This window comes from Myxine glutinosa, chromosome 1 (assembly GCF_964187855.1).
Source record: "Myxine glutinosa chromosome 1, kmMyxGlut1.1, whole genome shotgun sequence".
NCBI classification, from domain to species: Eukaryota; Metazoa; Chordata; class Myxini; order Myxiniformes; family Myxinidae; genus Myxine; species Myxine glutinosa.
This window is the reverse complement of record NC_136261.1, coordinates 168,138,710-168,153,898: the sequence shown is the minus strand read 5'-3', so window position 1 is coordinate 168,153,898 and position 15,189 is coordinate 168,138,710. Positions and strand designations below refer to the sequence as shown.

The following is a 15,189-nucleotide window of genomic DNA, read 5'->3' as shown; positions in this document are numbered from 1 at the left end:
TTCTTTCTCTCCAAAGGATGGCACATTCATTAATTTATGCCCCTGGCTGCAAAGCATCATGGTTTGCAGACATATTGAGAATTACCCGGAGTAGACATCCCATAGGCAATGCGACCCACAACCTCACAAATCTCACTATTTTCAGTTTTTACACAATGCCATCAGTCCTTAATGCTTGTGCTTCCTTGTGGAAGTTTAAAACCTCATAGTACCTTTCACATTGATCAGCCTTTGAGCTGGAACTTTGGCTTTATTCATGTCATGCAAAGTCTCAAGTAATAGATTGACCACCTTGCATATCAATATAGGATTCTTCCAGATTTCTCACTTTCGCAGAGTTGGTAAATTAGACTCCTTTGCCTTTAATAGTAAATCTCTTCATTCCATTTAACATCGTATGGTCCCACTGCTATGTATAGAATGGACAAAACACAGCTGTAGCCTCATGGAAATTGTGATGTCGCTCTTGCCTCCAGTATAACAGTGGAGGAACACATCTGGTTTTATGGGCGGCTGAAGGGTTGTACCGAAGATGAAGTGAAAAAAAGCATGCAGCGGATATTGGAAGATGTTGGACTGCCACATAAACGCAAAGAACTTTCCCAAAACCTTTCTGGTAATGCACCTTAACTAATGTTCACCATTATGTTTGGGATTTGCAGGATAGCCTAGAGGTATGCCCACTTTCCTCTGAGCTGTCTCGCCATGGTTTGACCCAGCTGTCCTGAAATCCTGACCCAGCTGTCAACTGTGAGTTTGGTGTTTGGCATGCAGGGCTATCCATGAATGTGTGTGTCGTTCCTCAATTGGACGTTACACTGCCCATGAAGAGTGGGCAAGCAATCGCCGGCACCCTGGATAAATTCTAAATTCGTCAGATATCCTGTGCTGGAGAGGCAACCCATCCAGGATTGTAACCCTATCCAAGAGACCTCTTTGGTAGAACTGACACTGTATAGACTATAGAACATGGAGCACAAGAAGAAGAAGAAGAAGAAGAAGAAGTAATGGTTGCAGATCATATGTCCCTCCATTTGATTAACGTTTTTACCTGTGTCTATAATTCTTTTTTTAAGGGAGGGTGCAGGATTCATATTTTCTTTGTGATCACTAAAACTCTTAGAGATACAAACAATATGTTGTAATATCGGCTTTAGGTGGAATGCAACGAAAGCTCTCCGTGGCAATAGCCTTTGTTGGAGGCTCCAGTGTCGTCATTCTTGATGAGCCCACAGCTGGTGTTGATCCTTATGCCCGCCGTGGCATCTGGGATCTTCTACTCAAGTATAGAAAAGGTACATCTGAGTTTATTTAATTACTCATCAGCAGCCAAATCACCAATCATTGTTTTTGTATATGTTCTCTGAATCAAGACTGCTATTTACTCTATGTGTAGCACATCATCAGGACTAGTTACTCATTTTAAATGTCAGGGGACATATTGGAAAACAGGGATTTCTTTTTTCCTACAGTGAAACTTGTACAAATGTCTTACAAAGTAGAGACATCAGGAAAAAAAAATGACGATTCCTTTATGCAAATTACAAGGCCATTAGTCGACAAAATAGTGAATGGACTAATTAACAAAGTAAATGGCATAGTCATCATTATAATTGCTCTATTCTTTGATAATGTGCTTTTTCTGGTCTTCATCAATGATCTCTCTGACTCTTTTCAAAATCCTCTCTATCTCTTTGCTGATGACTCCACTCTCTGCCGCTCCATTCCTCATCCCTCAGATCGGCAGTCTGCAGCCTCCTCACTCTCTGCAGACCTGGACAAAATCACAGACTGGTCAAACAAGTGGAACAAGTCTTTCAATCCTGACAAATCACACACTCTTACTATGTCTCTCAGAAAAGACCGACTGGACAACCCTCCCATCTACTTTCTGAATAATCCTCTCCAAGACGTTCTGTCACTCAAGCTTTTGGGTCTCACTATCTGCCATGAACTTTCCTGGGAAAACCACATTTCAAATCTGGCCTCCAAAGCCAGTCGCCGACTGGGCATCCTCCGTCGTGCGAAGTCCTTCCTTGGCACACCTGAGCTCCTCACCACAGACAAGGCTTTCATCCGCAGCTCAATGGAATACTGCTCTCCCCTCTGGGCCAGGGCTCCTGCCTCACACCTAGCTTAGCTTCACGCTGTTGAAACCAAAGCGTTCAGAATCATTGGAATCTCCTGCGATGAAGCTAACTCCGAGGGCCATTCACTTACTCACCGCAGGCAGGTTGGTGGTCTTTCTGTATTCTACCGACTCCTCTCCTGCCTTACTCCCCCAGCTCTCTCTGGGCTCTGTCCCCCAAATATTCCTACAGGTCGCACAAGATCTGCCAGCAACCCTCTTATGGTTAAACTGCCAAGATCAAGACTCTCTGCTCACCTTCACTCCTTCATTCCTCTTTTCTCCCGCCTCTGGAACAAATTCCCCCACTCCCTTCAATCCCACTCCTCCCTCCAGGTCTTTATAACAGCTGTTCACCACCATCTCTTATCTTCCCCCATCCAAAACCTTGATCTTTTCTACCCCCACTAATTTCACCCCAGATCCACTTTTTAGAAATACCGACTTCTTTCCTGGAGGTCCTTGCAGTGTCCTTGTGTTTTATACTTCTCCCACCCCCCCCCCCCCCTTCCCACGCCTCCTCCCCCCAAGCCCTCTCCCTCCCACAGATCTCCCGATGTCCCTGCTCTCAAATGTTGTGTTTGTGTGCTTCCCCTTATCTCCCCATCTTGTCTACCACTCCCCTTATTATATGTTTTATGTGTCTGTTTGATTTTTTGTGTGATAAATGTTAGCTCTTTCACGAGCCTCAATCCTGTATACAAAAAAAAAATTAAAAAAAATACTGCAATGCATATATTGCATGAGCAGGATATCGCTACCACATGGTGAATTAGTAATTACCTAGATGGACTGTTGTTTGCTGATATGGATACACGATAACAATAGACACGAATAACGATGCGGGAAAAAATGGTCACACCCAATTGATCAGTGCCGTGACCAATCAACAAGTGAGGGGAAAAACAGTCCCACCCAATTTGTCAGGGCCATGACCAATCGACGAGTGAAGGGAAAAACAGGCACGCCCAATTGGTCAGTGCCGCGACCAATCAACGAGTAAATATTGCTGACATAGCTACATCCACACACAACTTCTATTTATTATAGTAGATAGACATGGGATCATTAAGAAAAACAATTATTTCAAACATTTACCAAACAAAATCTGTGCAATTTGTTGTTCGTGTGATGTTTACCTTCCATCTTCAGATCGTACCATAATCCTCTCCACACACCATATGGATGAAGCTGAAGTGCTGGGAGACCGTGTTGCAATTGTTGCCAATGGTTCTCTTATCTGTTGTGGTTCCCCTCGATTTTTGAAAACCCACTTTGGACACGGCTACCATCTGACTCTCAGCTTACCACAGCAATTGGTTGGTTTCTTTAAATACTGGCCTTTCTGCTGAGATCAAGTCACATCCAGTCTGTAATATTTTTACCTGCAATGTGTCACAAGTCTAAAAGAGCTCCACATGATTGTTGTTGTTTGTTGTGGTTCTTTTGTTGGGGGTCGATTTTTCAAATGCACACTCATTGGTAAGACAGCTGCTGGACTCCACCCACATTTGTCACTTGACTCCTCCCACCATGGCACCCAGTGAAAATAATATGGCCGCCATCTTGGTTTTGTGATGGGCCTAAGACATTGGGTTTGTGGGCCTCTGCTATCATCATGTTTTCAGAAGAAAGATACTAGAATGGCACTCATTAGAGAGCATATCTCCGCCAGGCAGAACAGTTTACGCTTTGTATCCCACTTAGGTCGGATCTGGATCCTGACTTGAACCAAAATCTAATCGGCTTGTTCTGTCACTTACCCAACTCATCCACCAAGTTTTGTCACAAGCCATCCACAACTTTTTGAAATATCATGCTGCATATTGTTTTTAGCCCTATCATTCAATGGTGAAGAATCATAAAAATTTTTTATCTGATCTGGATCCGGCTTCGGATTTGAATCTTCACTGAAATCTTACCATTTTGTCCTTGGTCACATACCCAACCTCTCCACCAAATTTCGTCTGACTCTGTCCACAACTGTTTGAGATATCCTGTTCACAGACAAACAACATGGCTTGAGGCAACCTGACAGGTATGATGAAAATGGAGAGAATCAATAATTGATATATTAATTGGGCAATTAAAATAAATAAATAATAGTCAGAAATAATTAATTTATTAATAAATTGGCTAATAGCACATCTAAACCACCACTGCTTCATCCGAATCTAACTTTTTGGAAATTGATTAAGTAATTAAACGAAAAATTAGGGTGCCGGCTAGGGATCCTAGGATCCTGGGTTCGAATCCCGGTCGATCGCTGAATTAACGCCAGGGGGGTTGACTCAGCCTGTCATCCTTCCGAGGTCGGCAAATTGAGTACCAGCTTGCTGGGATGAATGATCCCGGTGTGTACCCCGCTTAGAATAGGTACACCGTATCCCTGCGCATCGTAAGAGGTGACCAAGGGTTGGCGTCAGGAAGGGCATCCGGCCATAAAAACATTGCCTCAAACAGGGAACCATGATTGTCATGGGGCCTGCAAGGCTAACCCCCGCTCTAGCGGGGAAAATGGCCTTAAAACGATCATTCATTCATATTCATTCAATTAATCGAAAAATTAAATAATGAATTTTTGATCTTTTCATTTTGATCCGTACATCAAAAATTGCATTTATAGGCAAATCACTTGGTCTCTGTCATGTCCAAATATCAGCTTCCTAGCTCAAAATGTGCCTGAGATATTGGCCAGGCAAAAAAGAAAATAAATAAGTCCTTAATAAATCAATAATAACAAAGAAATAAATTAATTGATTAATCAAAAAATGAAAAATATAGTTTTTGCCAAAGCATGTACTAACTATTTTGCCCAAATTTCAGGTTCCTAGCTCAAAGAATGGCTGAGATTTTGCCCAGACAAATGAGAGAACCTTGACCTTTGACCTATATAGTCAAAAAACATTGACAGCCTCACTTATTTCCTTCGGAATCCTCTGGTAAAGTTTGATGAAGATAGCTGAAAGCGTTCACGAGTTATCGCACTCACACACAAACATAAAACAAACCAAAAAAAAATGAAAAATCACTCATAGAGCGATACTTGGAGAACAAAGTAGAATGGCACTCAGTAGAGCATCCTTTTTGACCTCACAATTATATAATTGGTGGTTGAATTCTGTGACCTGATATGCAAATCGCCTTCAAATTTTACGTTAATCGGATGAAACTTGAGGATTTTAGAAATCCGAGAATAGTGGTTGACCTTAGGCCTATGTTGACATTTTGGCCTATGGTGATCTGAAAAATAGTTCGTGGTTGAATTCAGTTCACAGATATGAAAATCCTATTCAAATTTCAAGTCAATAGGATGAAAATTGAGGATTTAGAAATTTGAAAAAAGTGGTTGACCTTTTGCCTATGTTGACCTTATGACCTTTTGACCCCAAAAATATTTAGGATTTTGTCGGACCACGAACTCTACCATTTGGCGAAGTTTTGTGAAGATCGGTTTAAAATTGTGTCCTGTAGGCAAGTATAAGTGAGTGGACAGACAAACACACATGAAAAATCACTCAGAGAGCGACACTTGGCAAAACAGAACAAAGTGGAATGGCACTCGGTAGAGCATCCTTTTGACCTCAAAAATAGTTCGTGGTTGAACTCAGTTAGTTGATATGTAAATCCTATTCAAATTTCAAGTCAATCGGTTGAAAATTAAGGATTTTAAAAATTTGAAAAAAAGTGGTTGACCTTCCGCCTATGTTGACCTTTTGACCTCAAAAATCTCTAGGATTTTGTGGCACCATGAACTCTACGGTTTGGTGAAGTTTTGTGAAGTTTGCTTTAAAATTGTGACCTGTAGGCAAGTATAAGTGAGCGGACAGACAAACACACAAACGCACAAACATACTTGTCAATTTTTTTTCTTTTTTGCGAAGTAACAAGACAGACCGACATATGGGGGTGAAAACATAAACATAAACATAAACAAACAGACAGGGGTGAAAACATAACCTCCATCACCCTCGGTGGTGGAGGTAATAATTCTGCGACAATCAACATCGTTTCAAAAAGAGTAGGCAATGATAAACGTTCTTCGCATTATTTTCAAAGTGCATGTAGATTGGATGCAAGAATGATACTCCTACACCGTAGTTGAAACAAACAGGGTTTGAGAGCAGACATAAGAAGTTCAATTTACCTTTTTATAATCTTGAGTGATTAAATAGTGATGAATTTTTTCTGTAATTATTGTCATGATTATGAAACAGGGCCTTGGTCATGTGGATGATTAGTCTTCATTGTCTGGAAAAGAACAATATAATTGTTGTTTTACTAATCTGTGAATTATATGAATTAAAAAACTTTTGAATGCACGAAACTGTTAATAAAGAGGTATTTTTCTGCAACCGATAAGTTGATGTGGAAAGTTTAAAAATCTGTTCTTTGGTCACTGCTGAATAAGTTCAACCTGCTCAAACTAAAACCACCAACTTAAGTTAGCTGTTGTCGAGTAATCATAACACCAACATTTGTGTGTGTGTCTGTATCAGTGTGTCATGTTCCATTCACCCCAATCCTTGTTGATCATTTGTGTAGGGGAACTCCGATGACTCGGTTGATGAAGGAATTGGTGATGAGATTGTGAATGGAGCAAGTCCTACAGGTAGGTCTGGAGCAATGACTTTTTTCAGGGGCGTTTAATTAAGTTTCCGAGTTTCAGATTTCTGGCTAAGTGCTTACAATTGCAGGATTAGTGACAAACGTCCTCTCTGGGTATTTAATGGCTTACCTGTTATTTAAGAGTAATGTTTATTACTTATATGTTGCTGCAGAACTGCTAAATGTTGCTGATATCTGTCGGCTGGTCACTCATCACGTTGCCAATTCCAAAATGTTGGAAAGACGGGGGCACGAAGCAAATGCTGCAACCATGTCCAATGATGAGCCCACAGAGCTGAATTTCGTCCTCCCATACTCTGGTGCTGTGGATGGTTCCTTCGTACGCTTGTTTGAGGCTCTTGACAATGCCTCGATTATGGGGTCCAGCACAATTAACTATGGCCTCTCAGACACACCATTGGAGGAGGTAGGTCGTGCTTGTCTTGTCTACCAATTAATATTTTCTCTTCTATGTCAGTTTCCCTCCATCCTTTTGTCGCAGGTATGTTAACCTTCCATGACACGTCATCCATCGCTTCCACCAAACGAAACCTCTAAATGCAGAAATTATATTTTTATCAAGGACATTATGCACTCCATCTTGTTTATCCCATGTATTCCTTCCCAGTCCTCTCCCTTCCACAGATCTCCCGATGTCCCTGCTCTCTACTGTTGTTGTGCTTCCCTCTCACTCTCCTCATTGTCTCCCGCTCCCTTTATTATATGTTCTATGCAGAGGCGTCGAAAGCCGGCATGGGCCCCGAGGCAAACAACCTCGGGGCCCCCAGCCCCACCCTTTCTCTCTTTTATAACTTTTTAAGGAACTTTCTTCAATGAAGATCCTAAATTACTAAATTAGAGTAGCAACGAGCTCATAAGTAAAGCAAAATCAGCTTCTGGGTTTAAATGTAACGATGAGGAAATGAGGATGAGCCGATGAGGGTTTCACTGTACTGTTAAAAAAAACAAAAATAAAAAAAAAACAGGAGAAGCTCAGGCCCCTCAATGGACCCCGGGCCCCAAGGCGGCGACCACTCCCCCCCACCCCCTCCCCTGACCTCCCCTCTCGACGCCCCTGACTGCTCATAATCTATAAAACAAAGCTCCACCTTTCCTTTGATATTCCCTTGCTTCGTCCAGAATCCACCTCAGATTTGCAATTTGATCAAAGTACATCTTCTTCTTCTGAAACCTGCTTGATCAATTCAACAGGGATTTCTTGCTGAAGTTTTATATTCCGTGTTGAACGTACTTTCGTAATATCTTGCTCCGATGTGAAATCAAGGCAATGGTTCAGTTATTTGAACATTCTCTTGCATCACCTTTCTTTGGCAATGCTATATAGATTGACTTCTACCTTCTTGGCCAGGTTCCACCTTTTAGCCATACCACCTTCGACACTTTAGTTTAGGCCATACTATCCTGCTCTAGATCTGTGCACAGATAGCTGTTCAATTTTTGATTGCATCCTACCAACTACCTCAAAGAGTTATATTGGAATTCCATTGGCACCTGGTGTTTTTTTTGTATTATTTGCCAGTCTCTTATGGGTCTACGTACCTCACACATTCTATCACTATTGGTTCTTGCGCATTCTCTTTTTTCAAAGATTGCCATGATAATGCCATCTCGTTTGTGTAGAGTTTTGGTATCGTCCTTCCATCTTTCTTTCACCTGTGTTTCTTCTGTCAGATATTTTCCTTTTCAACTCTTTTTTTTGGTATACAAGATCGAGGCTCGTGAAAGAGCTTAAAAAAAGAGCTACTCTTAAGGCCCCAATCCTCGGGGACTTTTGGTGTTCGGGAAATTTTGGGTCATCAGCGTCATCTGGATCTTTTTGGTCTTTGGGGACTTTTGGGTCATCTGGGTCTTTTGGGTCCTTGTGGACTTTTGGGTCTTTTGGGTCCTCAGGGACTTGTGGGTCATTTGGGTATTTTTGGTCTTTGGGGACTTTTGGGTCATCTGGGAATTTTTGGCCCTCAAGGACTTTCGGGTCATCTGGGTCTTTTGGGTGCTTGTGGATTTTTGGGTCTGTTGGGTCCTCGGGGACTTTTGGGTCATCTGCGTTGTTTGGGTCTTTTTGGTCTTTGGGGACTTTTGGGTCATCTGGGTTTTTTGGGGACTTTTGGGTCATCTGGGTCTTTTTGGTCCTCAGGAACTTTTGGGTCATCTAGGTCTTTTGGGTCCTCGGGGACTTTGGGTAATTGGGGCCTCGGGGACTTTTGGATCATGAAGGACTTTTGTGTCATCTGGGAGTTTTGTGTCCTCGGAATCTTTTGGGTCCTTGGGGTCTTTTGGGTCTCAAGTGTTAAAGGGTTTTCCAAGGTCTAAGCCTGAGGGGTCTCAGCAGTCTAAAGGGTTAAAAGGTACATTTGAATACAACAACAACAACGAGGCATTTTAAGGCCATTTTCCCTGAAAGAGCGGGGGTTAGCCTTGCGGTCCCCATGACAATGTTCTCCATTTTGCCCTATTTTCTGCATCTCCCCTTGTTAACCCCCTTGCCCGCATTTCTTCTTCGACCATCTTTAGCCAAGTCTTTCTCGGTCTTCCCCGTCCTCTACTTCCTTCTACATTCATTTCCATCACTCTTCTCAACCAGTCACTTTCATCCTTCCTCAACACATGACCAAACCATCTCAACCTGTTTCTCTTCACAGCATCCATCACAGGCTCTATTCCCGTCATCTTTCGCAATTCATCATTTGTCTTCCTCTCTCTCAACGATACTCCACACATCCACCGAACCATTCGCATTTCCACCCTTTCCAGCCTTCGTTGCTGCTCTACGTTCATTACCCATGTCTCGCTCCCATAAATCATAACACTTCTCACACATGCAGCATACACCTTTCCCTTCAGCTTCAACGACACTCCCCTCCTCGTCAGTACGCCACTCAGTTCCCGAAACCCCTTCCATGCACATCTCACTCGAGCAACCGTTGCCGAGTCTGATCCACCTTCTCCATTCAGCATGTCTTCTAGGTAACAAAATGTTTTCACACCTTCCAGCTTCATGCCATCTCCAAGATCCAACTCAACATTTCTTCCATCTGCAGCTCCCTCTGTGCACACCTTACACTTGAATGTAGCTGCCACACTCGGCAGCTTACACTTGAATGTAGCTGCGTTAATGACCCTCTCAAACCACTACATTTAATGACCCTCTCAAACCACTACATTTTTGATGAACCCACTCAGCGCACATTGGACATTGAATGGAATTCACGCCGACACCCTTCCTGCACACAGCACACGGCCACTTCACAGTTCTTTCCACCTCACCACTTTCTTTACCACTTGCCATCACCTTCGTTTTTCCGATATTCACCTTCAGACCTTTTGTCTCCATACATTCCTTCCACTTGTTCATCTTCTCCTTCAGTCCATCCATACTTTCTGCAATCAACACCAGATCATCTGCATACAACAACTCCCACGGTAAACCCTCCTTCACGTTCTGAGCCAGCACCTCCATCACAGCTACGAATAGTAGTGGACTTAGTACCGACCCCTGATGCACTCCCACCTTCACCTCAAACTCACCACTGTTCCCGTCCTTCGTCCTTACAGCAGTGCGCGCTCTTTTGTACATTGCCATCACGACTCTGATCAACCATTCCTCCACTCCTAACTTCCTCAATGCCCATGTCACTACTTCACGTGGAACCCTATTGAATGCTTTCTCCAGATCAACAAATCCAAGAAACAACTTCTTCCTCTTCTGCATATACTTCTCCTGCAACTGCCTCATAATAAAAAGTGCCTCTTTCTGGAACTGAGTATTACAAATCAACAAATCAGCTCCATCAGCAAACTCCAAAATCCTTTCACCCTCTCCATTTCTCACACCATATCCGTAACCCCCATGAACTCCCTCAAAACCGGCCATACTCCTTCCCACATGTCCATTTAGGTCTCCTCCTACCACAACAACTTCTTCATCTTTCACGTTTTCCATCAGCTTCTCTATCGCACACCAGATCTTGTCTTTCTCGTCATCGCTCCGACCAACCTGCGGAGCATATCCCGAGATGACGTTCACCAAGAGCTTTCCAATCATCATTTTCACCATCATGAGCCTATCACTCACTCTAGTCACACTCACCACTCTGTCTACAAACTCCTCAGAAAACAGGACACCAACACTATTCACGCCTTCTGGGCACCCTTGCCACACAACTTGTATTTCTGTCCCTGCCTACCCTTCACCATTCTCACACCACTTCCCTTCCATCTCGTCTCTTGCACACAACATATGTCCACTCTTCTTCTGACCAATACCTCCACCACTTCTCCTGATCTCCCTGTCATTGTCCCTGCATTCCATGTCCCAAACCTCAGAAACCGATCTCCACATCGGGCATCAGACGTTTCGTCGTCATAAATGGAGTGATTTCCACCCTTGCTTCGATCGGGTTCCCCAACTTGAGTTTTGACGAGAGGGAGTGGGGTGCCCCACGGGGTACTTCGGGCTGTACCCTGCCCATATGTAGTTATAATTGTCATGGTTCTCTTTTTGAGGCAATGTTTTTCATGGCCGGATGCCCTTCCTGACGCCAACCCTTTTAGTCGCCTCTTACGACACGCAGGGATACCTGCGGAGATACTTGGTATTCTTGGTATTCTAAACCGGGGTACACACCGGGTATTTGAATAGTACGTAATTAATTAATAAACCTCAAAATGTTTGACAAACACACACACACACACACACACACACACACACACACACACACACACACACACACACACCTCACTCAACTCATCCATTTGTAGTAGAATAGTAGATAGTACATTTCGACAGTCCTGTTTTGTTTTAGTCTGTCTACTTGTCTTGGAAGTCAAATTTTTAAAAAATCATTCCAAATAGGAAACTAACTGTTTTAGGGACGTCATATAGGACACAAACAACAGGCGCGAAGAACGAATTTAACATGTTAAACCACTCTTGGGTTACTTGTTTCGATATAACATTCCCATCTGAGCACAGGGTTCTTGGAGGCTGTGATCCTTGTTAAATGCATGACTTATGCTGAAGTGTCTATCTTGAGATGTTTGTCTCTTATTTAGGGTCTTTGCTTGCATGTAATGTACGTCCGAGCTCCAGAGAGAGCTTTCGTTAAATAAAAAAAATTTGAACGGAAAAGGTAGAAAATGTAAAAATGAGAAAAGATAGAGCAACAGGTGTTCCAGACCAAGCAGGACAATCCCTGTAATTGCTGGAATATTGATACCTCTTTACCTACTTATGCCCTTTGCCCTGTTATTCTGTTTTTACAGATTTTCCTGAAAGTTGCTGAGGACCATGATTTGAACCAGGGTATCAAAGGTAAAATATTGTACATGTTTCATTACATTCCCTCGCTGAGAATTAATGCATAAAAGTTTATGCAAGTCTTCTAGTTCTTCTATTTCGGTTTTGTTTTATGTGAGCAAATTTGTGAGTATTCGTCGGACTTTTTGTACCGGGTTATTTGAGGCCTACATGTTTTCCTCATTATGTCCATGATAGTTTTCATTTGTCCTTTCTCTGTAATACCTTCAGTCCCTTTATTTTCACCACTATCCTCACTCCTCCCTCAATCCCTCCCAACTATATATCCTATATATCCTATGTTTAACGTCTAAAATGTAAAAAGTATAAAATAAACAAATAAATAAATAGATTCCTCCGCACCACACACCTCCCCGCGACCACGTGTTGCCTCTCCCCTTCCCTCTCCCTCCATCTTGATAATTTCACCTTTCTAGTGGGGTTCCCACCATGAACAAATTTTCATTTTCACTTCAAGTTTTTGAAAAAGTTTAGTTTTTGGTACCAGGTCGAAGCTTAGGGTCTAAGTAACAATTTTGGTCCGAGTGGACAAAGATCACATGGAGTCTTCATACATTCCCGCCATTTTCCAAGATGGCCGCCATCAAAATCTAATACTGACAATATCTCGGAAACTAATCAACCTAGAAACATGAATTTGGTGTCTATACCTAGGTTTTCATGGTCAAGGAATCAAATAAAACCATTTCTGACTACATCAGAGTATTTATTTGTCCCGAAATGGTAAAATTCAAGATGGCCGCCACCAAAATCCTATATCGGCTATACTTCCAAAACCACTAAACCTTCAGTCATGCTGTTGGTGTCCATGCCTAGAATTTTATGGCCAGGGAAGCAAACAGTTATGTCTCTAAATCAGTAGGTGTATCTCTGTTCCCCAAAAGTAGAAAAATAACCATGGCAATTAGGATCTCACATTTATCCTTTGTGATCATGGAATCAGCTTAGGTTGTTTGCTGGAATATCTGTGCAGTACACGAACTCATTAGCACATTTTCTAGTCGCATTATATATCTGTTGATATATCAGTATGTATCCAAATATCTAAATACAATAGCCATTGTGTTATATAAGTCAGCACACATGAATACATTTTGTATATTTGGAAATCGGTTTGGATAATTCATATGTATGTGCAACTGCTTCTGCTGAATCCCTACTTGTCAGATTTTTGTGTTATGTTATGTCCATGTATACTTGATTATGCTTGGTTATTATATACTTACATGTATTTTCTTTTCGTTCCAGGCTAGTGTGATGGCTGAGACAACGAACTGTGAGTTGTGTGTCCTCTGCCAAGAAAAAACAAACGAAGAACTTGTCTGTCCTCTTGACAACCCAGTTGGTGTACGTAGGGCGGAGGCATACAAAGATATTATCAGCCTTGTAAATCAATTCCGAGATGTTGATGCTGCACCTCACCCAAACTTGGAACTTCCAGATGAAGGATCTATGCAAGCAAATCGAGCATCCTGGCACAAAACATGTCGTCAGTTGTACAAGGCATCAGCACTTGACCGGGCAAAAACACGTTCTTCCAAAGGCTTGCCACCTCTACGAAAACGACCAAGAAGATCTAGCACAGAAACTAATCGAAATTTATGTCTCTTCTGTAATGAAGAAACGAGTAAAGATGACCATTCATTCCAAAAAGTTTCCCTCACCGAGAACATCCATGACAAAGCAGTTTCATTGGGAGAGGATCGCATTGTAGCACGGCTTGCAGAAGGAGATCTGGTAGCTATTGAAGCTAACTATCATCGATATTGCTACACTAAATTCAACCGTCGGCATTATGAAATGCTAATCAGTACAAAACAAGGTCAAGTCACCCAAGACACTGAAATCACAGTAGAAAATGAGCTACTACAATTCGTCAGTGAAGAAATTGCTGGAGGACGTAGAATCTTTGCTCTCCAAGATTTGACAGATATGATGACGGAAAGGTTGGGACAGCATGAGATTCGTAAGACAGTGAACTGCACACGCCTGAAAGAGAGAGTACTTGAACACTTCCCACATCTGACAGAAGAAAAAGGGATCCGAAATCGAGTATTCCTTGTTTGCTCAGAGACAGCTCGAAAAATCATCTCCAGCGCGAGCCAGACACCAGAGGAAGAATCACGTACCTTACTGTTGGCAGCATCAATTCTACGTAAAGCAGTTTTGGATCATGATACTGCTTTCAATTTCAAGGGGTCATTTCCTGAAGGTTGTGAGGAATCTGCTGTTCCAACAAAGCTGAAATATTTCTTTCGTCAACTGCTTACTGGTCCTAAATCATCTCCTATGCAAGACAATTCCAGGACAGTTCTCTCCATGAGTCAACTAACCATGTTGAACATCACTTCTCTTCCTGCAAACTGGAGATGTGATCTGATGTGATCTGATGACCACAAGAGAAAAGCGAGGAACAGGCACACGACAGCGAGTATCTGGTTCTGCCAAAGTGCCTGGAAACTGGCAAAACTTTTTGGCTAATGCCGAAAATAAAAAAGAGCTCTTCTCATTCCTGTCAACAAGCATTGTGCAAACACCATTCCAAGATGGCAAACAGGTTTATATCACTTCTGGTGACCAAGTCCTCAATGCAGGGAATGGACCGCCCATGGGACGATGTAATCATGAGGAGGCAGACACTCGTGTCCTGGTACATCTTCTTCATGCCCTCCAATATTCATCACTGGGAATGGTCTATACTGGCGACACAGACGTTGTCGTAATACTTCTGTGTAACTTCCACCACATCAAGGCGGTGAATCCGGAGTCAGATATCTGGATTTCTTTCAAAGCAGGAAAGACAGTCAAAATGATCTCCCTCAACAACATTGCCTCAAGTTTGGGTGTGACAACGTGCAAAGCCTTGGCTCTCTTTCATGCATTCACTGGATCAGACAGCACGTCAGCTTTCAAATTCAAGGGCAAGCGATACTGCTTCAAGCGGAAAGATGAGGTTCCACCCCTCTTGAGTGAGTTTGCGACAATTGCTAGCACCCCGTTTCTTACATCGCCAGAGTTGAGGGAAGTGGTGAGTCACTTTGTTTGCAAAATGTACTCCAACGAACCTATCACTGATGACACCAACGTTGACCTTGTTCGAATGAGGGTTTTCTGT

The 15,189-nt window shown here is 42.5% G+C and overlaps 1 protein-coding gene across 1 annotated transcript in view; it reads left to right on the top strand.

Annotated features, from left to right (window-relative positions):
• The window catches only part of LOC137416307 (phospholipid-transporting ATPase ABCA1-like), a 203,631-nt gene that overhangs the window by 64,679 nt on the left and 123,763 nt on the right, over nt 1-15,189 (top strand). Inside the window, exons 17-22 of the mRNA XM_078771422.1 lie at nt 477-616; nt 1,158-1,295; nt 3,281-3,447; nt 6,674-6,740; nt 6,910-7,163; nt 12,020-12,068. Of these exons, the coding sequence (XP_078627548.1) occupies nt 477-616; nt 1,158-1,295; nt 3,281-3,447; nt 6,674-6,740; nt 6,910-7,163; nt 12,020-12,068 (815 nt within the window). The remainder of the gene's footprint in view (nt 1-476; nt 617-1,157; nt 1,296-3,280; nt 3,448-6,673; nt 6,741-6,909; nt 7,164-12,019; nt 12,069-15,189) is intronic.